This window comes from Lynx rufus, unplaced genomic scaffold (genome assembly GCF_022079265.1).
Source record: "Lynx rufus isolate CCGP_SWC_20201006 ecotype Redwood Valley unplaced genomic scaffold, mLynRuf1.p SCAF_8, whole genome shotgun sequence".
NCBI lineage: Eukaryota > Metazoa > Chordata > Mammalia > Carnivora > Felidae > Lynx > Lynx rufus.
In genome coordinates this window covers 10,635,867-10,662,525 of record NW_025814896.1, presented here as the reverse complement: position 1 = coordinate 10,662,525, position 26,659 = coordinate 10,635,867, and the positions used below count along the sequence as shown (strand labels likewise).

The 26,659-nt window shown below is 53.8% G+C and overlaps 1 protein-coding gene across 6 annotated transcripts in view; it reads right to left on the bottom strand.

Moving 5' to 3' along the window:
* NFATC2 (nuclear factor of activated T cells 2) overlaps positions 1 to 26,659 on the bottom strand; it is a 140,197-nt gene that overhangs the window by 18,722 nt on the left and 94,816 nt on the right. For all 6 annotated transcript variants that reach the window (XM_047067602.1, XM_047067603.1, XM_047067601.1 and 3 more), the window contains exons 7-9: positions 26,227 to 26,282; positions 25,716 to 25,842; positions 22,769 to 23,458 (exon numbers count right to left, since the gene is read on the bottom strand). In XM_047067602.1, the coding sequence (XP_046923558.1) occupies positions 22,769 to 23,458; positions 25,716 to 25,842; positions 26,227 to 26,282 (873 nt within the window). The remainder of the gene's footprint in view (positions 1 to 22,768; positions 23,459 to 25,715; positions 25,843 to 26,226; positions 26,283 to 26,659) is intronic.

Below are 26,659 nucleotides of genomic sequence, written 5' to 3'. Positions count from 1 at the left end.
GGGGCACTAAGGAATCTACTCCTGAAATCACTGTTGCACTGGACGCTAACTAACTTGGCCATAAATTAAAAAAATAAATTAAAAAAGAAAGGCTCTCTCTCCTTGAGCTCTCTGCCAAACGTCTCCTCCTCTGGGATCCTTCCCTTGCTAGAGGAGCAGGCCTCCGTGCTACCCCCTCTCTCTCTTCCCACCCCTCTTGTATCACCTTTTCTCACGGCATTTGGTGCTACTTGGTTCTTGCGTTTGTGTTTGGACCGTGAGTTCGATGAGGGCAGGGACTTGGAGCCTTTCTGTGCAAACGGTGTCCCCAGCAGTGACGATACGTAGCCGCCGGATGAACGAGCCATTAAGTGAAAAAAGGAATAAATGAACGCGTCAGCCACGGCTCTGAGTATTGGCCACCCGGCGCTGACTTCACTGTGGCAAAACATGGCGTATCGTCACGCCTGCCTCAGAGCAGGTCCCAAGAGAAGCGGTGAGAAATCACGCTTTGCCGTCCCTCAGGGAGAAGCCAGGGCCTCTGAGCTTTGGTCATGCCGTCACCCACCCGGCTCCCTCCGACTAGCGAATGCCGGCTCAAGAGGTTCACGAGGCCCACGCCCCTCCCCAAGTACCAAGCGTTGCCCACAGCAAGCCTAAGAGAACCGTGACGCAGACGCGGTCGAGACGAGCACTGGGGGATCTGGAACCCCCAACCTCTGCTTTCCACTGAGTGCAACTTCAAGAGTGAGAAGCTGCACCTCCACCTGTGAACATCTCTATCCCGAGCCCATTTCTTCTGCCAACTGGAACGTGGCTAGAAAGCGCCCATGCAGAGACCTTTGCAGGAGGCAGGTTCTAAGCACAGCACGTCTGCGGGAAACCAGAGACACTTAGGAAGGGCTTTCCAACGAACGCCCTCCATCCTCCTGACCCGGAGCATCCACTGAGGCAGTTGAGCGCTGAGGGGGCGGGCAGGCTTCAGGGCCATCGTGAGCTCACGAGGCACATCCCGGCCCGCGTGGCAGCGTCAGCGGCTGGGAATGACAGCGAATCCCCGTGTGAGGCAGTTCTGTCTCTACTTCTGTTACGAAGGATGGTCTTGAGCGGGTTTTAGAAAAAAAAAAAAACAAAAACCCACAAAAATTCAAGACTGTACAATGTCCATTTGTCCCTGTTGGCGCTCGAGATTCAACGGTCTGTAGTTGATGGAGAGATTCGGTGCGATCTTGTGGAGTCTGACAAGCGGACCCTAACATGTCCACAGACAAACAAAAATCCCCAAAGAGCCAAGAAGCAGCCAATAGAAGCCAAGACACCCACGGAGAACGACAGGCCGGTGACTGACCCTACCAGAAACCAAGACTGTGTACGAAAAGCTGCTGTAACTCTTCTGTGGAACGAAGCCAAGAGACCAGGAAGAAGCCCACGCTTCCGTGGAAATGATATTTACGACACTGCTGGATTACAGGCCGGTGGGGAGGGGGTCGACTCCTCCACAGATGGTCTGGGCCCACCAGTCATCCCGACGGAAAACAACGAAATTAGAACCTTACCTGATGCTGGACACACAGTCAATTCCAGGTGGATTGCAAACTTCAGTGTGAAAGGTGAGACTGTGACATATTGGGAAATGATACAGGAGAAGCTCTTTAAGAGACTGATGGGTAGAAGAAGGTTTCCTAAGCCAGTACCTCAGACTCGAGGAGCATCTGAATCACCTGGAGGCCTTGTCAAGGGCAGATTTCTGGGCCCCACCCTAGTGTTTCTGGAATTTGCATTTCTAATAAGCTCCCAAGTGACACCTAGGCCGCCAGTCCCCGTGACACATTTTGGGTAGAACCACCCGAGGCTCCACGCGCACAGTTCAAACCTCTCGGAAAATAAATTTACATGAAAAGTTTCTGTTCGTCAAAAGGTATCGTTTCACACGTACAAGCCATGCAAAACCACTTACGAGTCTCCCAGTGTCAAATGTTGGGAGCATGTGGGGCCTGTCTGATGCCGATGGGGCTGTCAATTGGTTCAACCCCTTTGGGAGACAGTCTGGCATTGTTTGTCTCCTAAAGTGGCAGATGTGCACGCCCAGTGGCCTAGCAATCCCCCCCGGAGGGATAACCCTACGGGAACTCCTGTATGTGCGTCAGGAGACAGAGCAAGAATATTCCAGAAGGCGTCGTCTATACCAAGCAAAGCGGAGAAACCTAGAAACGACCAAATGTCCATTGTTGGGATGGATGCATGAACTCTGTGACAGAAGACTGCACAGCAGAGAAAAGGAAAGGATTTCAGCTATGGATGGAACAGCCCATCAGAGGCACACGGGGCTTCGATTGGCAAAACCGGCCCGTGTGCAAACCGTGTCGCTTCTGGAACGCAGAGAGAGAGCAAAGGGGAGAAAGAGGACAGGGACGTGGGCGGAGGAAAGAAACAAAAACACACGTCAAACCACCACAGCGTGCGGGCCCTGCCAGAGTCAAACGAGCTATAAAGAAAAAAGAAAGAAAAAAGAAAAAAAATCGGGCACTTACGAGGCAAGTGAAAATTTGAGCATGGGGTTTGATACTGAAGAATTAGAAACTTTTAGCCGTGATAGTGAAAATCGGAGCAAAGTTTTTTAAAGAGCCATCTTGTCGAGAAACCTAACGCAAAGACTGGCAGGTGAAAACGATTTTAAAAACAGAAGAGCTATGGGGCGCCTGGGTGGCGCAGTCGGTTAAGCGTCCGACTTCAGCCAGGTCACGATCTCGCGGTCCGTGAGTTCGAGCCCCGCGTCGGGCTCTGGGCTGATGGCTCAGAGCCTGGAGCCTGTTTCCGATTCTGTGTCTCCCTCTCTCTCTGCCCCTCCCCCGTTCATGCTCTGTCTCTCTCTGTCTTAAAAATAAATAAACGTTGGAAAAAAAAAATTAAAAAAAAAATAAAAACAGAAGAGCTAAAAGGCAGTGCTTATGTTCTTTTTCTTTAAACTCGAGGTGGGGACACAATATTTGTATTGTTATTTTTAGATCTTCCATATATGTAATAAAAGCAATTTGGTAGAGGAAGGAAGGAAGGAAGAGAGGGAGAGAGAGAACGGAAGAAGGGAAGAAAGGAGAGGGGAGGTCAGGGGGGGCAGGGGAGGAAGGAAGGGGGGCAGGGGGAAAGGGAATGGAGACAAGGAAGAAGGAAGACAGCGGAGCCCGGTTCCCTGCGTGTCTACCACGTAAGAACTAGCAAGGAGGGGACTGGCCTCTAGCACACCAGGGGCAGGAGAATGTCGTTTCCTCCGAAACACCTTCACAGCCCGTCTCACCGTGTGAAACACAATTCTGTGCACTTATCATCCCTACTCTCCCTTAGGCTGCAAGATCCACGGCACAGGGACCCCCCCCTCATCCACCCAGCACCTGCCTATTTACCTGTCTGGCCGCAGGTGTCGATGCATAATGCTGGTGACCGCCACATCCTGTCCTAAGACATCTACGCACGCTGACCAATCAGTGTTCACGAGTCCCCACGAAGAGGTGGCAATTATTATTCCCCTTTGGTAGTTCACTGACAGCCCGAGGAGTGGGGGGGGGGGTGCTGCTGGAGGACTTACTCAGAGCCAAAGAGACAGCAGGTGGCCGAGCCAGGATTCAAATGCAGGCGGGTGACGCCAGGGCACAAACTCGAAACCACTCTACCCTGTACCTCTGCGTCGCCCAGAAACGTTGGCTTAATGGCAAAGACAGAGCTTTTTGTTCGGGCCTAAAATGATCAGAGTTAACCCTGAAGTCCGAGGAGGACCTGATTGGGCCAACTTCTTTCTCTTGCCCCTACTAGCTCCCGGCCACACACCCCCGCCCCCTGTGCACACACAAACTACACTCACCTTATCACAAACCACAAGTGAATCTGCTGAGCCGATACCCTGTGACTTGTTTTCAGCTTGGTACACAGTAGGCGCTCAGCAGATGTGTTGAGTGCAAACAGATCCAAGGGCCAACGGCTCGGGCCAGGATGCCGAACTTCCCAAAACACAAGCCAGAGGCGCCAATGTCCGCGTGAAGACGCCCCATCCCAGTTCTCCTTAAGAGACCCACTGGCATGAAAAGCCCCTCCTGGAAATCTGAAGCACCCACCGGGGGAAATTCCATCACCCACCGATCGTAGCGGTCATTCCCACCTCAGCAAGGAGGACTTTAAACAGGTCGCTCTTACTTCTGTCCCTCCGCCAACACCAGCCACAAGGGGTTGGCGGGGAGGGACCCTGAAAGGCAGAAAACTCCCTCAGAGCAGCGAGTGCCCCAGGGCAGTGATCGAGAGTTGAAATTTAGGAAACTTTTTCCAGGGTGGTTCTGGCCACAGTCAAGGGCCAAGAGGCCACCTTGAGGTGAGCCCAGGCCCCGTGCACCCAGCAGCCGGAGCAGGGTCAGGGGAGGGCCCAGTGAGTACAGGGGTGCAACTGTAGGTGGGGCCGAAGACCGTCCCTAGAATCTTCTCTCTGATCAGAACAGGACACCGGCGGGGGGGAGCTGGTCCCCATCTCTGATCAGGGCCAGGGGTCAGCAGGAGAAGGGAGCCCCTGTCCCTGGGCTGAGGCACGCATTTCTCAGAAGCCTGGCAGTCTGGAGAACACAGGGCTGGTTTCTGTTTTCCGCCCCCAGAAACGCCTGGAACCACAGCGGGAGGGAGGCCCTGCTGGCCGGGCCGGGAGAGCCCTGGCAGGCCCCGGGATGCAAACACTGGGCTGTTTACAGAGGGAAGCCCGGGCGAGCTCGGATGCCCATTGCGGGCATCCCCGGCCACCTCGCTCCCGGCCGGCCGGGCCCGGGGACGCTATCTTAGGGAGGAGCGGGGAGCTGGCAGGCGGCCCCGCAGAGAGAAGAGGGGCACGTGTGCCAGCTGGGCCGGCCTCTTGGCATGGGAAGGGAGCCGCGTCGCGGGTCTCCCTGCAGAAGGAGCAATCTGGAGCCCAGCGCGAGCCCACGCCAAGGACAACAGAATAACAGGGGAGCCGGAGGGCCGCGCTGAAGCTACTGAACACACTCTCCCCGGGCAGCCTGCTCCGGGCTTTTTGCACAATCGTTTCCATGGCACTTGCTTTTGCTGTCACAACAGCTGCAGGATGGCCCGGCGCTGGGCAGCGCGGCTGGCTGGAGGCGAGAAATCGATTTTCTAGTGGGCCCCGTGGCCAGCACATTTTTGAAGGCCTGCCCCAGCCTGGCCTCCGGGCCCTGCCTTCGTCAAGTCCGCTGGGCGGTCGGAGGCCTGGAGAGCGGGGCATTGAGAGGGAACCCAGGGACCCGCCGGAGCCTCCCCGCGCTGCACGGTCCCAGCGGGACGTTCAAGGCCGAGGCACTTGTGCTTGGGGAAACTCCGGGCCGTATCAGGCCAGACGACTAAAACATCCCCTCGCTCATCCTAGGTCTGGTTGAAATACTGCTGTAGGGGCAGTTTCTGCTGCCCATTTTGCTCTCGGGTACTCGCTCAATTCCACACATCTTACGTGCAGGGGGCTGGGTGAGGCTCTGAGCAAACGGGGACATGAGCAAACGTTGTCAGGGACCTACCGTGTGCGAAGCCATCCCAGGCGCAGTTGTGGGTACAGACAAGTCGAGATGTTAGTACTTCCCACCCAGAGACTTGGACTTGAGGGAGAAAAAATGCACAGAAACACCTGAGAGGTGTATGTGGTGAAACACGCCTGCCAGGGACCCTGTGTGTCTCCGGGATTCAGAGAAAGAGAAGCGTGCCCCCCGCCGCCCCCTTCAGCAGCTGCAGAGAGAAGACAGCTCGTCAGAGCCTTGAAATACTGGTCAGACTCCAAAAGGCACAAGAGGGAGGGGACGGCGTTCCAGGCGGAGGTTACGGCGTGGGCATGAGTTTAGAGGCAAGAAAGTCTCCGCAGAGCTTTGTGTCATCCTCCACTCAAAGCCGAGAGGGACAACTGTGCATCCAGATGGTGAGACGTACCCCTAAGCAGAACCGAAAGCTTTGGGGGCGCCTGGGGGGCTCAGTCGGTTAAGCGTCCGACTTCGGCTCAGGTCACGATCTCGCAGTTCGAGGGCTGGAGCCCCGCGTCGGGCTCGGTGCTGACAGCTCAGAGCCTGGAGCCTGTTTCGGATTCTGTGTCTCCCTCTTGCCCTCCCTTGCTCATGCTCGTTCTCTCTCTCAAAATAGTAAACATTAAAAAAATATTTTTTTTAAAGAAAAAAGAACTGAAAGCCTTCTACTTCTAAAACCCCGTTTTTTACACGAGCCTGGAGGATCGTTTCTAAGACCTGATTGTGTTCCTTTTTTTTTTTTCCTCTTTGCAATTTTCTTAAGGAATATCTGCCTAGAGCAAAGAAGAAGAAAAAAATCCCTAAGTACAAAAACGCAAGCAGGAAGAGGTCTCCCCTCCATACCTGCCCCGAGCTGCTCAGCACCTCCTATGTGACTGTTCCTGGTTGACAGGCATTTGGGTTGCCTCCGGGCGTCTGCCAGTACCCCCAGGACAGCTACCCACACCCGCACCCCTCACTCAGGGGGCGTCCAGCAGACGGGCCAGGGGCCCCGAGACGAGGCTCCCTGTGGTGTCTGAGCAGACGGCTTCAGCCCGGAACCGGGGAGGGGGTACCAAAGAAGGGCTGGCGGGGAGGATGCGGGGACGGGCCACTCCTCAGCCTGGCACGGATGGAGATGGTCGCAGGGAAGATGACGAGCGGACGGTTAGTCCCTGCCAAGCGCCCACCACGTGGCTGACCCTGTTATGTGCGTCACTTAAACCGGCCACGCGTCAACCGTTGAAACCCGAAGCACTGTCACTCCTGAGCGGACGGTGAGCTCGCAGGTGTTCAGTCACTTGCCTAAGGCCACGCCCCCACATTCCGTAGGCAGCTGTACGATAAGGGAGCGAGGGACCGAGTGGGGCGGGCACCTGATCCCGTGGGGCGGCCACGTGGGGACGTCCAGGAGGCGGTCAGATTGGCGGCTCTGCGGCGAAAGCCGATTTTCTGGGGTCTCATCAGACAGAAGGGGTGAAAAACCCACGATAAATGCTCCGCTCTGTGTACGAACTGGATCTAGAGGACCCTCTCGTGTCATCCCTATGCAGGCGCGTCTCACAGCTCCTTCTCTGAGCCTCCAGTTTTGTGACCTGAGACAGACCCCACCCCCCTCCTCGGCCTGGGCTCCCAGCTGTGATTCGGAGATGGTAATTAGTCTCTGCCCTCCAAAGGCGCTCAGTATGCGCGAGAGAATGTTGCCATAATTATTTCCCGTACACCCCAGCCTCACACACACACCCCCTAACCTGCCACCCGCCAGCAGTCTCCCTTCCCTCCCAGAATCAAATCCAAGCCTCTCACTGTGGCCTCTGAGGCCCTGTGTGGTCTGGCTTACTCTCAAAACCACCTCCCTTCCTGGCCATGGCTGTCAGCTACACTAGACCTCTCTCTGCCCCCCGCCCCGCACAATCAGGCTTCCTCCCAGCGCTGGCCCTTTGCACATGCTGTTCTACCTGCCTGGAATTCTCTTCCACCACCTCCTCCTCCTCTGGGTCTCAGGTCAAGGCCACTTCCTCAAGCAGACTGTCCCTGACGGCCCCATCTGAAGTTCCTCCCTCCCCTACCATTACCTGGTTTATTTTATTCACAGCACTTAGCCCCATCTGAAATTCTCATTATTTATTGGTTCATTTAAAAAAATTTTAATGCTTGTTTATTTTTGAGAGACAAACAGAGCACAAGTGGGGGAGGGACAGAGAGAGGGAGGGAGACACAGAATCGGAAGCAGGCTCCAGGCTTCAAGCTGTCAGCACAGAGCCCGACGCGGGGCTCGAACTCACGAACCGCGAGATCGTGACCTGAGCCGAAGTGGGACGCCCCACCGACTGAGCCACCCAGGCGCCCCACTGGTTCATTTCTGATTAGCATCTTCTCTAGAGACTGTCAGAAGAGGGGCCTTTTCCGACAGATTCACTGCTGTGTCCCAGCACCTGGCACACAGCCCAGCACACAGTAGGATGGCAGCAGATGTCTTTTCAAAGAAGGAATAAATGAATGGGCAATCAGTTGACTAGAAGCAACCAAGAAGGCAAATGCCCAACTGAGAGGTCTCCCAGCAGTTTCCTGAAGCAGCCAACCCACCAGCCCCTGCTAAAGGAGGCTACACCCACCCTGCCAGCTCCCCTCCCCCAATGTTCGTGGGGCACTTGACAGTCTATAAATGGCTTTTCACACATGCCTCACCCAAGACCACAAGCAAGGAGGAGGCAAAGCAGGCTCCAAGTCAAGCTTCTCTGACTACAACTACTCATTGACATCTGACCCTGAAGCCACGGTCCTGGGCATTCACCAGGATAGCCAGTGTGCACAGCGAGAAACTAGTTCCTCGTGGCTTTACACACCCGGGGAGATGTAAGAATTCTCGCATCTACAAACAACAGGCTTCTTCTGGAGCGGATCCCCGTGTCGCCAAAAAACCGCACAGTTTGGTCAGCATGCAACATGATGAAGGCACTGTTTCTGCCAGAATCAGGCGCTAAATCCTTCGGACTCTTAACTTGTGGCAATCCTCCACCCCCAGGGATCTTTTGGAAATATCCTGAGAACGTTTTTGGCTGTCGCAACTGGGGCAGGGCAGGTGGACTGCCGGAGTCGGGTGGGCGGAGGCCAGAGATGATGCCTTACACCCTGCCGTGGGTAGGGGAGCGCCCACCACACAGAGTTATCCTGCCCCAAACGTCCGTAGTGTCGAGGCTGAGAAACTTGATTCAGGCGAAAAGACGGTAAAGAAAAGTCTTGGGGTTCTTGGACTGACCCCGAGGAGAAGTGTTCCCTGAATCCGGATCCCAGCAGCCGGATGCGTAAGGCCTCTTTCCCCATCGTGTTTTAGGTTTTCCTCATAGCGCCATGGCCACGGGACATTATAATATGTGTTCATTTAACTGTTTGGTTCCCCGACTAGGAGGTAAGTTCCACGAAGGCAGGGACTCCATCCGTTTCATGTACGACTGTGCCCGCAGGATCTATAAAAAGCTCACTTGGCACAAGGGAAGCTTTCGGTAAATACTTGGGGAACAGATGAAGAAACCCCTAAAAACGTTAAAGATTACAAAACACCCAACCTCTTTTTGGAGCTCTTTTCCCATTGCCATCGTGCTTCATGTGCAGAGGCCCCAAATCTGCTCTCCTGTCATCCAGAGGAACAGGTTTTATGGTTGGGAAGTGTAAATATTTAAAACTACATTTCCCAGACTCCTCTGCCGCTCAGCACGGTCACGTGACCGGGATCTAGCCAATGAGGTGTCAGATGAAGGGACGTGTGAGATTTCCAGGTTATGCCCTTAAAGGGAAGGGGCATGCCTTTCCTCCTCCTTGGCCCCACCCTCTCCCCCATCCGGGAGCCAAACTGGACCCTGCAGATGGGGGCACCACCCTGAGAATGGCAGAAGGATAAGACGGAGGGAGCCTAGTCTTGGCACCTCGTGGCCAGCATACCAGCCCCAGACTGCTTATACCTGTGCTGTTACGTAAGAGAACAAGCATCTTCCCTGTTTAGGCTCCTGTTACTTTGTGTTCTGCTTACAGAGGTCCTGTACACCTAATCAATACGTAACTTTCTCTTGCCCTGCAAACTCCAACTCTTCTGAAGTCACACATCCAGACCCCCTAATGCTTCGAGGAGAACGTCAGCCAGCTGGCATGCGAGAGCTGTTTTATGATTTCCCTTTCACACATGTAGGGATCAGACCCCTTAGTCTGCATGCAGGAGGCTTTCCTCCCTGACACCTCAGAAGAAGCACACTGCTAAGCCAGAGAAAGAAAGGAGAGGAAGTCATATTATTTAGCTCCATCCAATGATGAGGACAAAAGGAACTACCCCCAAAAAGCCTATTAAAATCTTAAAACATCAATTATGTTTAAATCTGGGAGTTCATAATGGTACAAAACCCTAATTGACTGCCCCTGGAGGATGGTGAGGAACCAAGCCATTATTTTAAAAACTGGTAAATAAAGGGAAAGAATCAAGCATTCATCTTTCTTTTCCTATATGAATTATACCATTGTTGAGGAAGGGACGTCTCTCTTTATAGAAGTTTTCCAAACTAACAGAAGAGGAAGGGAAGACAGAATTAGACTAGAATATCGCCATTTTGCAATTACGGCACACCAGTGAATGAAGGGACCCGGGCGCTGGCTGTCGACAGTTACTAACATCACCAAAAGAGAGGCACCCTGACCTCGTGCTTCCTGACAAAAGGGTCCACCACCACCTACAAAGCAGTCTTGGCCAAAACAGATGAACCTGAACCAATTAAGCCTCTAGAATTGACTGCCAACTTACAGGAAATAGAGAAGACAAGGGGACATGGGAATATAATCACCAAAAGCCAGACTGAGATATTTCACAGGATAAGGAACCTGGTTTTTAAACAAAGAAATAGCAAAATAGTAATTAATAATAATAATAATAATAATAATAATAAAGACCAGTTCTAAAGGGGAACCTCTCGATTAAAGCTGACTTAGAGAAACCAAGGAATCCCACTTACAATGTATGGGCCCAGTCTGAATCCTGATTCAGACAATCTATAAAATAATGAAAACAAAGAAAAAACCCTGGATGATAGATATGAGACACCAGGAAGTTTCAAAGACTGGATATTTCATGATATTAAGGAATTTTCACTGTTTCATATGTGCCAACAGTATTGAGTATTTTCAGAATCCTTTTCTTTTAGAGACACATAGTACATATCTACACATGCAATGATATGGTTCTGCCGTCCAGGATTTTTGATGTCTAGGATTTGCTTCAAAACGCTACGAGGGCCACTTGGGTGGCTCAGTTGGTTAAGCGCCTGACTCCTGATACCGGCTCAGGTCATGTTCCCAGGGTTGTGAGATCGAGCCCCACTCCGGGCTTTGTGCTAGGCCTGGAGCCTGCTTGAGATTCTCTCCCCCTCTCCCCCGGCTCCTCCCCCGCTTGTGTGCGCACATGTTCTCTCTCTCTCTCTCTAATAAAAATTTTTTAAAAATACTACTATGAAATAGGAGTGGGAGATGACAAGAGGTATGGAAGAAAGCAGATTAGCTGTGAGTTGATAACAGTTGAAGCTGAGTGGTGGGTACATAGGTACATTGTGCTACTCTATATTTGCATACATTTCATAATAGAAGGTTGTTTTAAAAAACATCTTAAACCCCGACAACAGAGAGGGAGAAGGAAGAAGGACAGAGGGAGCTAACACCTCCTAAGCCTCGCTATACATCAAGGGCGGGGTTAGGCAGCCACGGGTGGGAGTGGCGCTTCCAGAAGAGAGATCACAAATTCAAATGCTGAACAGGTGCGGGAAGAAACACTGACTGAGTGAGGTGGGCCAAGTATAAGAGGAACAAGAACACAGCCATGATGGCAAAAAACAACAGACACTCCATCCACCTTCAGGAGGCAGGAGGGAGGGGAGGGGGCTACGGACAAGGGCAAGTACACGCTCTCAAGGAGGTGGTCTCTACATAAGGTCAGCCTTGACTTTGATTCCAGGTAGCCACCATGCAGAATGTGGGGCCCTGGGCAGCCGATTCTTGGGTTTTCCAAGCAAAGCCTGAAATCTGTATTTTTATGTGCAATCTCCCGGTTTTTAAACGTTGGCATCTAATCCAAATATTTTTTCAAATACTGAGCGGGCCAAGCAAAATATCTGCAGGCTAAATGGAGCCCATGGAACACCAGTTGGCAGTCCCTATTCCAAGTACTGAGGCAGACCACAACTCGATCCATCTGTAAGAAATGGAAAGGGTGCATTAATCAACTTTGGGTCAATTCTTTTTTAGGCATCCACTAAAGCGGAGAATTCAAAAGACACCATCAACTTCCAGAAATCTGTAAGAACCGACTGCAGAACATTTCAAAGGCGTCGTCCACAGAGTTAGCTTATGCAACAGAACCTCCGCTCTGTCCAGAGTTTTGGAAACTAACAACCAGGGAGTGTCCTTTCCACTTTCCTGGGATGCTGGAACTAACAGGCTTCAAATGAAACCCATTTGTTGGTTTGCAGAATGCCTGGGACTTACGTCCAAACCACTTGCAACAGACGATCCCATCATAAAATCAAGTCGGGGTGCTTTGCGCTCATGGTAAAATGACCAGGAAGAGCTCCACTTGGGTTGCCTGGCCAGAGATCTGATTTCATGGCAGTTTAAAGGGATGACGCGCGAGGCAGATGTCATCCTGAAACCTGAAAGTGGCGGGATTGGTTGCTGAGGACCTGAGCAGACTCCTTTCCTGAATCGCAGCCCTCCGTTTGCTCGTGACTTTGCCCGGCGAGAGACTCCTGACATCCTGGATGGGCAAAACAGGCCCCAACCCTGCCTTTATAGGCAGTCTCAGCTTAACCAGATCCTCAGGTCAATAACAAATTAAAGAGGTGTCAAGAATGTGGTGGAGAAGGGCCAGGGAAATGGTTTCATCATTCCCGGAGAACAAAGCCCCTCTTTTTTCCTACAAGGGTGAAAAGTAAAAGAGATTGGGGCTAAAATAAACTCAGACAGGCCCCGGGCAAGACAAGAGTCCAGAACTATGCTGAAAGGCAACAAAAACAAGATGCATCCACGTGTCAAGTCTACAGCATGGAGTACAACCAGGGTTCTTCCCTAAAGGGTCCCCCCCGCCCCCGGGGCAAATAAAGCTCTACATTTACCTGAAATGGGTTTACCGATGGAGGAGAAGGTAGGGAGGAGAGAGGAAAATGTAGTGTCGAAAGATTTGCTCAACGCCCACGCATCTAGCTCAGAGCCTCCAGTAACTGAATCGCTTTTCAAGTTCTATTTTTCGGGAGAGGAACGAATTAGGGCTAGAGCTGATACTGTGAAGTCTTGTATTTCTCAATACAAAAGTCCTGGACTATCTTAGCTTAGGGCCTGGGACCAGCGAAGAGCCTCCACATCCCTGTGCTCACAACAGTCACCACGTTGCTTCATCATCCTGCAGGAAGCGAAGTCTGGGCATGCCCAGCGCACCGGCTGGGGAGGAAGTGAGCCTCAACACTTCTGCGCCCTGTGCTGGCGAGCAGGAAAGCAGAGAAGAGCGTTTCGAAGCGGGTTTGGGTGCTGACCTACCCACAAATCTTGTTTAACTGATCACCTTATTCCTGCACGAGGATAGCTGCTTGTTACCACAAGACAGTAACCTCACGCGGAGGTGGAAATGATGCCAGTGCAAATGACTCAGAACGGTTAAAAGCGCGGGTTCTGGGAGATGACTGTGGGGCCATGGGATCACACCAAGTGATGGCTCTCCTGGTCCTCTTGGCGGGCCCCTGCCTGCTCTCTGTGGGTCAGACGCGGCTCTGGAACGCAGGCCGAGTGCACAGCCAGTCTGAGGACGGACTTTCTTGTGGTTTGGTAGCTTCTGACCCCGAAAGGCAAGAGCGCATTCCTTTGGAAACATCTGCGCTGCAGAATTTCAAAAAGACGGCTGAGCGTTTCTGGGTCTGGAGTCAGCTGGAAGGTGGCCCCCTACATTTACATAAGCTGGCAACACAAAGTGCACATCATTTGGGATAAAAGGATGGCTAAGTGGCACGGCTGGAAATGTGAGGTTCTTGGAAGGTGGGAAAATATCAAGAGGGGCAAAATAAAGATACCTCATCGCGCCTCTACTGTGACGCTTCCTCTTCTGGGGGAGGTGCACAGACCTACGTTCGCGCTCTCTCTCTCTCTCTCTCTCTCTCTCTCTCTCTCTCTCTCTCTCTTCCTCTCGAGAGATCTTCCAACAGTAGCTCGTGCAAATTTTGCGGGCTCGTCTCTAGGCAAGCAGTTTTCCGGACTTTAGAATTTTCTAGAAAGACTCTAAATGTCCTTTGCTGAATTAACAAGTAGTGGCCTAGCAAGGTAGTAAGGACCCAGGCCGAGTCAGCCTGAGGGCTCTTTTTCAAAGGCCAGCACCGCAGCGACTACCTGCCCGGCTGTCCTAGCCTGTTGGGGCTGCGAGGACAAAAAATGCCAGTGGGTAGTTTACAAACAACAAATATTTCTCACAGTTCTGGAGGTCGAGAAGTTCAAGATCAAGCACGACCAGATTCGGCACACTTCCTCATAGACAGGCGCCTTCCTCTATAAGCTCACGTGGCAGAAGGGAACTACAGAGTTCTGGGAGTTCTTTTGTAAGAGCACCGATCCCTGGGACGCCTGGGTGGCTCGGTCAGTTAAGCATCCGACTCTTGATTTCGGCTCAGGTCACGGCCTCACGGTTCATGAGCTCTAACCCCTCAGCAGGCTCTGTGCTGACAGCATGGAGCCTCCTTGGGCTTCTCTCCCCACCCCCCTCACTCTCTCTGCCTGTCACCCACTTGTGATCGCTCTCACTCTCTCTAAAATAAATAAATAAACAAAAAAAAGAGCACCAATCCCATTTAGGAGGCTCCGCCCTCATGACCTAAGCACCTCCCAGGGCCACACCTCCTCATAGCATCACCCTGGGGGTTAGGCTTCAACATATGAATTTTGTGGGGGGCCCAAACATTCCGACCATAGCAATGGCCCAGGGTTGATGATGATGACGGTGGTGATGGTGGTGGTGGGAAAGTATATTGATAACCACAGCACTTACCACGCACACTAGGCACCGGCCAAAGTGCCTTCCTCACGAGGAGGCTCCCTTTTCCATTCTTACAATAACCCTCAGAGTTGGGGCCGTTACCGTCAGTTACTTGCCTGAGGTCACAGAAGGGTGAAGTGGCAAGGCCAGTAAGAAAGGCAGGCAGGGCAACCCCAGAAACGCTCCAGCCGGAAGGCCCCTAAATCACGGCTGGACCCTCAGACCGTACCTCCCATTCCTGAGAACCAGCCTCTGACATACCCACCCCTACGCACGGCGAGCGACAGGTGCACAACCCCCCGGCCCCCCCTCCCCGCCCAATCCTTGGGAGACCTGGGGGGTCCATCTGCTACATTTTGTAGAAGGAAGGAGGAAAACCGGAAGATGTACTTGCACCTGCTTGTGGTTACATAAAGAAACTCTACAGCGTTCATTCCCAAGGGGGCCAAAATCAGTTCTTAGTGAAAAAGTCTTACATGTTATGATAGGGGCACCGCAAAGGGCCACCGAGCATAACCAGATATACGGCGTCTCCGTGGGACTGACATTTCATGGGGGTGCTGATAGGAAGGAACTGTAAAAGGATCCTGGCCGGAGAGGGTGCTGCTGATGAAAACAGGGCTGATAAAGGCTGTTCTAGAAGGTTGGAGAGGAGGCAGGGAAGAAGTGGGAGCAAGACCATGCTATGCCGGATGCACCTTTTCCCAGGCTTTTAGTCTGTCGAGCATGTGAACACATTCCCTACATAAAAGATAAACCTCTTTAAATGAACTTTCAAGGAGAATGCTGACCGAGGACCTCAAGTCGGGGCCTGGACTCCGTTGGTGCCCACCGAAGGCGGCCGCGTGAGTCAGACTTGGCTTTGGTTCTGGTGAATGGCACAGCCCCACTCTGCGACGGAAGCAGCAGATTCTCCAGGCCCTCCTTGGCCTCTGGGCCGCCCGGCCAGGCAACCACTCTGTTAGATTTTCATCAGAAGAGAGGACGCCTGTGTCTCACCCAGCCCTCCCGGGGCCAATGTGGCGGCCGGGTACACGGGCCACTCCCGGCAGCACCAGGCCATCCGTGGGCTTTGCACGCCTCTCCCAACAGGAGCGGCTTTGTCACAGGCTTGCCGTGGGCACTGGGCAGCCCCAGTAAAGATTCCTGACCTGCTGAACAAAGCTGTGCCAGTCACCCTTGGCTCCTTTCTCCCTTCCTGCGCGTCCCTCTGTCCTTTCTTCCCTGGCCTGTTTCTCACGCACTGGCATGTCCGGCTTCTGGGTAAAGAGCCTTTGAAAAGGACTCCTTTGGCCCCTCTGCCAATAAAACAACCAGCAAAACTTGGGCCACTGGTCCGTGCTCCGCTGTTGGCGGGGGGGTGGGGGGGGGTGGGGACAACGCAGGGGCCATGCTCACCGGCCTCCTGGGCGGTCCCCGGGCGGGAGGCACCATCTCACACAGACAAACATCCCCAGGTTCCCGAAGGAAGCTTGGGTTGGGACCCCTGAGCCCACGCCCCGTGGGGAGACAGGGCTCTAAGGGTCCTCCTCTCCAAAGACCGAAACGGCCCACGTTTCATTCTCCTCCACAAATACACTTTTAAGAAATGTAAACCACATTCTCCAAGAAGCCCACTAAGCTCACAAACAGAAACGGCAGCTAACGTTTACCGACAGCTACTCTGTACCAAGCTACCTGTTCTAGGCACGTGACACGTACCCGCGCAATTCTCTCTGCGCGGCCCCCGCGAGGGAGGAGCGCGAGGGAGGAGTGCGGATCATCTCCACTCCACAGAGAGGGAAGCGGAGACACCGGCCCAAGGTTCACAAGTGAGTGAGACACTCCGAGCCAGGGTCTCCTGTCCTACGGAGTCACGCTGAGCAAATACCGACAGCCGTGAACAAGGCAAAGGGGAAGATTAAAACAAGACCAAACACGGAAGACAGAAGGCAGGAGGGCAGGCCGCCTACCGCACCGCACAGTTTATGCGGTGGGCTGCAAGTGTGCCTGCCGGCCCAAAGCAACCACCTCCACGGAGAAGTCCACGTGGTGTGGTCGGCTCTTCCCAGTGTGCCCCAGGGGCTCGGCCCAGGGTAGCCGGGAAGGTACCCGCTGCCACCGTGAGACCAGCAATGCTCACTTCCCCCACCATGTCTGTCTTTTTTTTTTTTTTTTAATTTATTTTTGAGAGAGAGAGACAGAGCATGAGTGGGGGAGGGGCAGAGAGAGGGAGACGCAGAATCCGAAGCGGGCTCCGGGCTCCGAGCTGTCAGCACAGAGCCCGACGCGGGGCCCGAACCCACGGACCGCGAGATCATGACCTGAGCCGAAGTCGGAAGCCTGACCCACTGAACCGCCCAGCCACGTCCTTCCCTGGGCAGGGAGGGAGCTGCCAGTTGGGGAAGTGAAACTCGGGACCAGCTGGGCCCTGGGGTGAACAGAACATCTACACTATTTCTTTGCTGCCTGAAAACCAGTCACAGATCAGTGCCTTCTCCAGCGCTTTTCCTGCTTGCTTTTTCACGTAAATTACTCTTGTCAAACAAACAAGAACAAAAGGCCAAAGTGGCCACAATACAGGCAAGCCTGGAGAAGGCGCCGGCAGAAACCGGAGGGGAAGCAGAGCCACGATGCCCATCAGGACTATGGTCAGCGGAGCGGCTGTCCGGGGCGGAGCGTCTTTCGAGAGCCTTACGACCTTGGCTGGCAACTCCAAGTTCAGACCCAAATGCATCTTTGGCAGGTGGAGTAGCCGAGCAAGGGGTATCGTTTTCACGAGTGAGAAAACAGAGGTCCGGAGAGCTTCAGTGGCTGACGCCCAGCCAGCTTGCCGCACCCTGGGTCTGCGGCCCAGACACGCCATCACCAGGCACGTTCGCCGGAAGCGAGGCCGCATCCCAGGAGACGGACACTTAGACAACTGCGTGAGACACCCGCGCCCCGTTGTGGGCGCATGAAGCGGTACAACCACTCAGGAAAACTGTCTGGCAAGGGCTCCACTCCTCACCTTATGTGTGGGCACCGAGGGAAGAATTCAAGAACGTTCGCAGAAGTTTTATCCCTAAGACCGGAAACAACCTAAATGTCCATCGGCAGAAACGTGGGTGCAGAGACTACAGGACGTTCCCTCAACGTCCAACGTCCCCTCAACAGTCCACGACAGTGACACGGATGAGCCCCACCTACCCCCAACAGCAGCTCTGGATCTCACGGGCCGGTGGCTGATGCAAAGAAGCCAGGCACAAAGGGGCACCCCTGTGTGACTTCTTTCTACACAGAAAGTCAAAACCAGTCTCTGGGGTTAGGAGGCAGGACAGGACATAGGAGGTGGAGGGGACACAGGAGGGCGACACCCGGGGGCTTCTGGGGTGCTAACATGATTCCATGCCAGGCATGGTCCGGGTGGTAGTCACGTGGGTGGCCCAGCTGGTGACGTTCAAAGTACGCTACTGATTTCTGCACGTGCCTATATGTCAATGGGTAAACATGGAGAGAGATACTCCAATCCATTCAATGTATTTCAATAAATGATTTTTGAAAACAGTTCACGTGAAGAACGGAGAAGTAGATTCAAAACCAGACTGCTCTGTGCTCTTTCTACGGAGAGAAACACAAACGTGAACGCACCACCAGCTGTCGTTCCCTCAAGTCACGGACAGGGGCTCCAGGGTCACCGAGACCACGTCCCTTCTCCCCAAGACCTTCCAGAATGGGATCGAGGATCCCCTTGGAGTCCCGAGCCTCCCCCCGTCCCTCAGTCCTCTCGTCTGTGGCTGAATGTCGAGGCTGATGGCACAGGCTCGCCACCCCGGAGCCTGCGGTGAGATGGCCCGATGACCTGAGAGCCCCCGGTTCTGCGGGGACCGTGCCGTCGGTGGCACAGCTCCCCTCGCCTGGCCCGCCCAGCACAAACCCTCCCCACCCGCTGGCGGCTTACAAGGTGCAGCCGCCCACCCTTCATTCCAGCCAACGGCAGGGCAGCAACTACTGGTGAACTCATCACGTTTTGACAATTCCAGCTACATGTTAAAGAGTCGCACGACGAAAGGACACCGAAGGCGACCTCCTGTCGAATGCGCCACCCCTCCATAACCCGCCTGCTGTGTGGGATTCTCGCTCTTCCCACCTGGCTTTGTCGGAAATGAAGCAAGCCCCTTGTTCGCCGCCTCTCGCCTCCCTGCGGTCCGGTTTTCAAACGCAGCCAGAGTGATCTTTCCAAAAGGTAGATCAGATCACACGGCACGTTGCCAAAATCCCGCCGATGCTGGCCCACTCCTCTGACCTCACAGCCGCTGCCACCTGCTGTTCCCACCTCCCCAGAGCAGCCTCTCTGCTCTCTCCATCTGAGGGCCAACACCACCCCCCCATCCAGCCGCATTCCTGCTCCTAACCTCGTGCAACTTCCTCCATGGCCTTTTATCACCATCTGAGATATGCTTATTCCCTCACCTGCTAATGTCTATCTCCTTTACCCAAAAATTACCCCACGCGAGCAAGGACTTTACCTGTGTAACCAAGTTCCAGGCCAGTCAATACCCACGGGGGCAGGGAGGGCAGGAGGGTCAGGATGGCGGGGACCTTGGGAAGGAGGGAGGCTTACAGGCAGGGAGGGCTGGGAGGAGATAGGAGGAGGGAGGAAGGGAAGGAGGGAAGAATTCATTCGCTGCTGCGGTTTTCCAGGTAAAACCAGGGACTTCCCAACAAGGAACTGGGTACGGAAGCAACAAGACGACAGAGAAAAAACCAGCGAGGGTGTGTGCAAAGCATCCATTTCAGAACGAACTGAGAGAAAGCGCCCGGTTCGGGGGGAGGAGCACAGGGAGAGGGAGGAGCACGGGTGCGTGTTGCCCTGGAATTTCACTTCTTTTGCCAGTTCAAAATGAGACCTTTTGAAAAGGTCTCAAGTGCTCGGAGTGGGGAAAGCAGGAGCCGCGTTTCAGAGTTCCAAGAAACGAGGGGGGTGGGCCCAGACCGACTGTCTATGCGCAGGAATGCAGCGCGAGAAGGGGAGGGATGAAAAGAGGACACGACATGACACAGCCAGGTCAGACGCCCAGACAAGACGCTCGGGGTCATTCACGGAGGGTCAGGCGAAGGTAACCCCACGCCGGGGCTTCCAGGGGCGTGGCCAGCTTCAAAGACGACCCCTTTGCCTTTGGACCCGAGTCCTTTTCTACCTTGAGGAACCCTCCCTTGACCCTCAAAGCACTGAACTCCAGCTCTCGCCAAGTTTCCAAGGAAAGTGTGCTCCACCAAAACCCCAAGGCAAATGAGAGGCACGTGAGAAATCCTGGGAGCACATGCCATCACGGTGCGTGCAGTCAGGTATGTGTTTGGGGGGAAGGTGACCCTTTGAGTCATCGGCGACAAGGACAGAAAAGGAGCTTCCAAACCTAGGATGTCTCCCAACCAGACTAAAGAAATGACCCAGGGGTTCCGGTCCGCCTGTCAGAAATAAACGCAAAATCAACTGAGAAGTCTGAGTCCCACACCCACAAAGCCAACCGTGGAGCCCGCAATGATCTGTTGGAGGGGTCTGAAGTCTCCACTGGTTAGGAGACAAAACGGCACGCGGTTCTTCCTGGGCTGTTTGGGGCTGACACTGGGCACAACTGGCCACACGGGGGCCTCCGCCCTGGAGGGCTAGCTGTGGGTTCCACACAGCCTTTGGGACAATGCCGCTCAAGCACTGAACATCTCACCAGCAGCCACCTGGCGGCCTTTTGGGAGCCACCCAGGTAGAAATTATTCTATTGCCCTGTCATGCTCTGATCCCACGCCAAGCCAAAGAATTCAGAAGCATGAATGCAGGCATATGGGATGGAGCAGTGCTGGGCTTCTGAACTCTGAAATTCCTTCATGTTATTTTCCCAGAATGTCGGGGGATGGGGGTCCCAGGCCTGCCATGTTGCACAACTCCAGACATTCCAGTCACAGAGAGTATAATAAAATGTAATATGAACAGCACCCCCTGGGGTTGCACGCTCTCTTATCTGTGAGAAACTCTGGGAAGTACTATATCCTTCGCCTTAGAGATTTACAATGTCCATCAGTGCAGTAAAGGCTCTGTGAAGTCCTGCAGTAGACAAGTTAAACAAAAAAAAACCTGGCTTTACAGAATTTTTTCAACTTCTTAAGCCTCAGAATCCTCATTTCAGAGAACATCTCCTAAAATCCTATAGGATTGGGCTTGTGCAGAAAGTACTTAAGAAAAGTCTCCATCAGGAGAAGCAATTTCAGCACACTCAGCTCTCTGAGATATCCTTAAAGCTGACTCATGTTACTAACCTGCCAAAAGCTCACTTTCACCATGACTTTGAACCTGCCTGTGTTCAGAAAGGCACTTAGGAGGCCCTAAAGGGTCTCTGTTCTCAGCTGCTTTGTCTGTAACACAGGCTTCTGTGAAAGCAGGAAGCATCTGTGTGGGTCTGGGGCCACGACGGACCCTTGAAGGGGAATCATGACCACCTTGACACTGATAGGTCCCCAAGAGCCAGGCCACGGACTAACTCACGGTCTCTAACAGAGATCTTCATGGTTCGTCTGTAACGTGGGATGATGGGCAGATGGGAGGGGCCGGCACATTCCTAGCTCTGGGAGACTAAACCTACACCAGACACAGAGTCAGTTGGGGAAAGTTACCTGTGCCTGCTCAGGCATCATTTATTTATAAAGCACCTCACCCCTGATACACACCCCAAGCGCATGCGTGGAGAGAGGTCTGGTTACAGCTTTCACTTACCCGCTAGCATTAGGCATTCTGCACGAACTGGGTTTTCTATGTGATAAACCCCTTTCAAATAAGCACCCGAATTTTATCTTAACCACTTGGGGTGTAAACTGTTCAAGGACAGATTGCACATGGGTCTCCTTTTGAAAACCGAGCACAGTGACTCTAACTCAACCTGTGTTTGATTATTCAGGATTAGACAGATCAATTATTAACACAGCAACACCCTGAGGTCAGCCTTGCCAGGCACGTGGCTTTACACTAAGTGGCCCTGGACATCTTTGCTTGATGTGTTTGGGGGGGGAAGTTCTTGATCAATAGTGTTACTAGAGAGAGGACGTAGAAACTATGAGAAGTCCCAGAACCAGATCCCCCAGATCCCCCAGACAGTCAAAGCTTTGCATAAAATAAAAGCCAACAGTCTCTGAGTAAGCACCAGAGAATTCCTGCCAAGGAAGAGGCTGGTACTTACTACCTGGTTTTTATGATAACCGTTGTGGCCATTTTGAAGCTTTCTGCCTTATTTCCTACAGCTTGGCTGCTTTCCTGAGAGTAAATTTTCCTAAATAATTGAGGCTTCGGGGTATATCAGGGGATGTGGATGGCGGCCAGGGGTATAGGTTTTCTTTCTACTAAGAAACTCACACCGCCCGTCTTCTTTCCTCTGGCGCCCCGCCCCCCCGGGGGAGGCTGTGCGCCAGCCCCGCCCTCTCTGTCCTGATCCCAGGTGAGTCCCTAGCACAACCAGCCCCTCGTCCCTGAGATCACAGATCACCATCACACACACTCGGCCACTCTGCCGTGACTACCCTCCAGCTCTGCCCACCGCCCGCCCCCCCCCCCAACAAACTTGGGCACCTACAGACTCACACAAAGCCTCCCTGCCTCTCTTCCTTTGGCCCAACCACCCCAGCAGCCCGGCTACCACAACGGAAGCCCACTGTTTCCCTCCTGTCAATGCGCGTCTCTGTTCCTCTGGCACATGGCACAGATGTGCCCGGAGCCTGCCTGCAAGCCCCCCATTCATGTTCCACTTTTCAGTGAGCTCGCTCCCTCCCTTTCCCCGCTCCCCTCCCCCAAATGCACAAAAGAGGGCTATAAAGCAGGACTTTTTTTTTTTTTTCTCCACGGGAATAAAAGGTTAGCCTTCCTTCCTTTCTGCTTGTCTATTCTTGGCCTCAACTCGGCAATGGAAAGAGAGTGGAAGCGGTCAAGCTACCCCAGTTCATGACCCAGGGGACACTCCTTCGGCCAGAATTGCCCTCATTTGCTCTTTCTGTTGCGGTGGTTGTAGCGAAACATCTAAAACGCCAAGCAGCCACCCCAAAAGTCCTGCTGGGAAAGGATTCCTGCACACAGGTGAGCGAGGCATTGAAGGTTATCTTACTCAGCCCCCTTCAACGGAAGAGGAGGACACGGAGGCCCGAAGGGGTGAAGGAAGATACCCAGACCACACAGAGAACTTGCTGGGGGTGGGGGATGCTCTGGGGCCCCGTCCTTACGGGCGACGAGAAAAACAAAGCATCTTACCGTCGTCCAAGTAGGTCTGGTCCAAATTCTGCTCCTGCTTAATTGTCACTCCTGCGGGTAATACTTCCTTTTGGTCACTGACCGGGGGTCCGTTTTTGGCGGCTCTTTGGCTGGTGGCATTCTGCTGCTGAATGACCGTGGGGTAGGACCCCGGGCTCAGCCTCTGACCTTGACTGGCGGGGGGCGGGCCGGGCCTGGCGGTGCCGGGCGCGAAATTCTCGCAGTACATGATGTGCTGGAATTCCTGGTGGCCGCCGCAGCGCAGCTGCTGGCCGGTGGGCGAGTAGTGGATCACCGGCGAGGCCTGCTGGTTGGCCGGAGAGGAGTGCAGCAGGCTGGAGCTCTGGCCCTGGGAGCCGGCGTGCACCAGCACGGAGCGGTGGGCGTCCGCCAGGGACAGGGGGGCGGCCATGAGGGCCGGCTGCTGGTAGCCCAGCAGGCTGGGGCTCAGGCTCTTGCTCCGCTGGTAGAGGACGGCCGCTGGGTTCTGCTGCTGGTAGCGGGCGTCGGGGGACGAGAGCCCCGAGCGGAACTGTTGGCAGGGCGCCATGGTGGCCACGAGGCAGGAGGGGGACTCAGCCACCATCGGGTGCTGCGGGTAGTAAGGCTGGCTCCCCAGGCCCCCGTGGGCCGGGCTGCAGATCAAGGTGGGGTCGTATTCGTCGGTGGGCTCCGTCTTGATGGCTGGGACTGGGCGAGAGAGAAGCACAGGGGGCGGGCCTTCTTAGTGAGCCACAGGGGTGCACGGGGGGGACTAGCGGACTGCGGCTGGGGACGCGGCCTTGGGCGGCCACGTAGGTGGGAGCAGACCCTTGGGCTCTGTCATTTATTAGCCTCGGACAAGAGCCTCCCTGTGTACCTGTCTCAGAAGCCAAAATTTTACCCTGAGCCATGAAGAGTCGCAAGGCGGCTGGCAGGTGCGTCTCAGCCCCGGGGTGTTTGCAGGCTCTTCCCCGGGGCAGAGCTCAGGGACGAAGGCTTAACGTTACAGTCCCCTCCAGCCCCCTCCTCCACCTTCCCTCGCAGTTCACACCGCCTTTCCCTGCTTGTCGTCCTCGGAAACGTGTATCACCTGGAATACTCTGTGTCTTTCATGTGCCATCGTTAGCTGAACCACCCCCACTTCAGACTGTCAGCTCCCCAAACGGAGGATTTTTTTGGTCTGCTTTGTTCAATGCTGCGTCCCTAGCACCGAAAACGATGCCTTGCGCTCCACCGACACTCAGATATTTTCTGGAAACAGGAATGACTGGACAGTGGGGTGGGGTCCACCTCCTCAGTTCTGTAGTATTCTGGGGGAAAGGAAACCTGCTGGCCTGAGCCTGAGTTTCCCCATCGGTCACAGTAACCAGCATACCTACCCCATGGGGTTGTGGGGAAGGTGAACTGAGACGTGTGCAAAGTACTTAGCACAGTGGCCGGTATACAGTAGGTGCTCAAGGCTTACTGTTGTCGCTATTATCGTCTTACCACCATTGGTATTGTGGCAGTTCCTGTCCCTCTCCCTCCCTAGGGTGGTCACCGGAACTTGTGCTTCTCCAGAATCCTTTACTAAAGCATTGCCAGCCCCAGGAGCTGAGGAACCAGTCCCCTCCCTGGATCGAATGAAGTGGTGACAGGACTGTCATCAAGGGGGGGACCCGCCAGGTGTCAGGGAGCAGGGCAGCAAGGAGGTTCTGGAGCTAGAGCAAACGGCAGCAAACCAGGAATCGTCTCCCAAGGTGCCCTTCGAAGACGTGCGCTTCAGCCCCTGGACGACCTGGGGGACTGAATTCTCACTCAGGCCATGCTCGGACAGGCGGGTGCCAACGCCAGGCCCAGGGAGGCCTCCTGACCACAAGCACGAGGTGGGAAGGCCGCAGAACACAACGGAAAACCTCTCTGCCAACAAGGATCATTGAACTGAGGTCTAGAACCTCCCCAGAGATCCCCCCCCCCCAGTTTGGGGGCCCTGAAGGCCACCGTCACTGGCTGCATGTCACGTCAGTCCGGGGACGGTCCAATGGCCAAAGGGGCCATGGAAACCGGTGGACACGCTCCACCGAAGCCAAGCCCCGCCAAGCCTGGGCTGCTGGGACAGCCCCCTTGGTCTGATGCTTCCAGCAGCCCAGAGGCTCCGTGTGAAACTGCCACAGGATGGAACTTATACCCTGGGCGACAGTCTCAGATTACACGCTCCCAATCCCGGAACGGTGGCTCATAGGTCTGGGGCAGCCTTGGGAGGCATGCAGGCCATTTCTGCAGCCCTGGTTATAATCTGCCGTGTCAATAATATCCGTATGACCCACTCTCTGAATCTCCTGTGATCAGTATTATCCTTTATCGGAATCCCCCATTTGAACACGAGCTCCGACGAGGGTGGGGATTTTTACGTTTTGTTCACGACGGTGTCTCCAAGCCAACCGCAGTGTGGGGCCCTTGGATATTTTCTGGACAAATGAATGAATGCAACATGGCCCTTGTCACTCGTCTTCTGACAGTGGTGCTTTGTGGGAATGAGACGTCCTGGCCGGCTGTCCACCCAGGAGCTCTAGGTGGCCACGGGTGATCACCTACTGTCAAGAGTCTGCAGGTTTCCGGCCACGTTGGCTTACCCAATCGTGATCAGATCTAAGACACGGACAGGGGCGCCAGCTTTGCACCCTTCCGTTGAACAAGTCCTCACGTGCCTCTCTCCTACTCTGCCCTCCCAAAGAAAAATATTCACAGTAACATCTGTTAAGGTCATTCATACCCGCTTACCGTGCGCCGTGCTGAGCGCTTCACGTGCATTTGACTTCTGTAAATCTTATAAGGAAGGTGCCACTTGACAGATGAGGAAATGGAGGCTCAGAGAGGTTGAGCCACCTGCCCAAGGTCAACCAGCTGAAAGCAGACCTCGTGTGTCCTTACCGCACGCCCGTGCTGCCTTTCACCACCAAAGGGGCCTTCGGAGAAGATTCCTTACCTGGGTGGTAAGTAAAGTGCTGAGGTTGACTCCGTTTTCTTTTCCCATTGATGACGTAGAAGTTGACCTTCACCGATGCACGGATGTGCTTGTTTCGATATTCAGGGATCTCAACAAAAAGCATGTTCTGGAAGGAAGGAGCCACCGTTAACTGCAACAGTGTCTAAATTCCTACACAAGGCCCCAAGCACATCAAGCCAGCCCATCTTAAAGGAGTCAAGACACTCTGTACGTTTGCAGGCGAAACACTATTTAAGGGGAACTGGACTCTTTAGCTGCAGCAAAGAAAGGGTTGCCACTTACTGTATCCAAGTGCATTGTGATGTCACAGTTACAAATCAGGGGGTCTGGTGCTTGATATATTGCTCGATTTGTTTCTCAATTCAGTACCTACTGAGTGCCCGTTAGGTCCAGAGCTTTGATGAGGGAGGGGGAAGAGAAAGAAGGAAAGAGAGCACGAGGGAGGCGGGAGGGAACACAGGGTGTTCAGTCGTCTCATCCATGTGCTTACAGGCTGGCTCTTGTCTTTATCCACCGTGGCTTCCATTTCCCAAATTTGCTGCCCATCTGGAAAGAGTTCAAAAAGACACACTTTGAAGGAACTACTAGAAGCCAAAGATTTAAGACCAAAACTCATCACGCCTTATATTTATCTTGGTTTACGTGTTACATCATTTCAGCAAGGGACGTCCGTGTGTTTGCGGTAGGCATGTCTATTTGAACATACGTGGCTTATGTACATGTGCGTATGTTTCTTTTTCCAAATGGAATGCATGCTGACAGTAGAAAACTGGGCAACAGTAGAAAACAAGGAAAAGAACGGAAATCGCCCATCATCCCAGTGCCGTTATTTTCCCTGTGTTTGAATGTCTATATATCTTTCTTTAAAACAGAGATAGTGCTGTTATACATTATCTTTCCAAAATGTCCCACACGCCAAGACT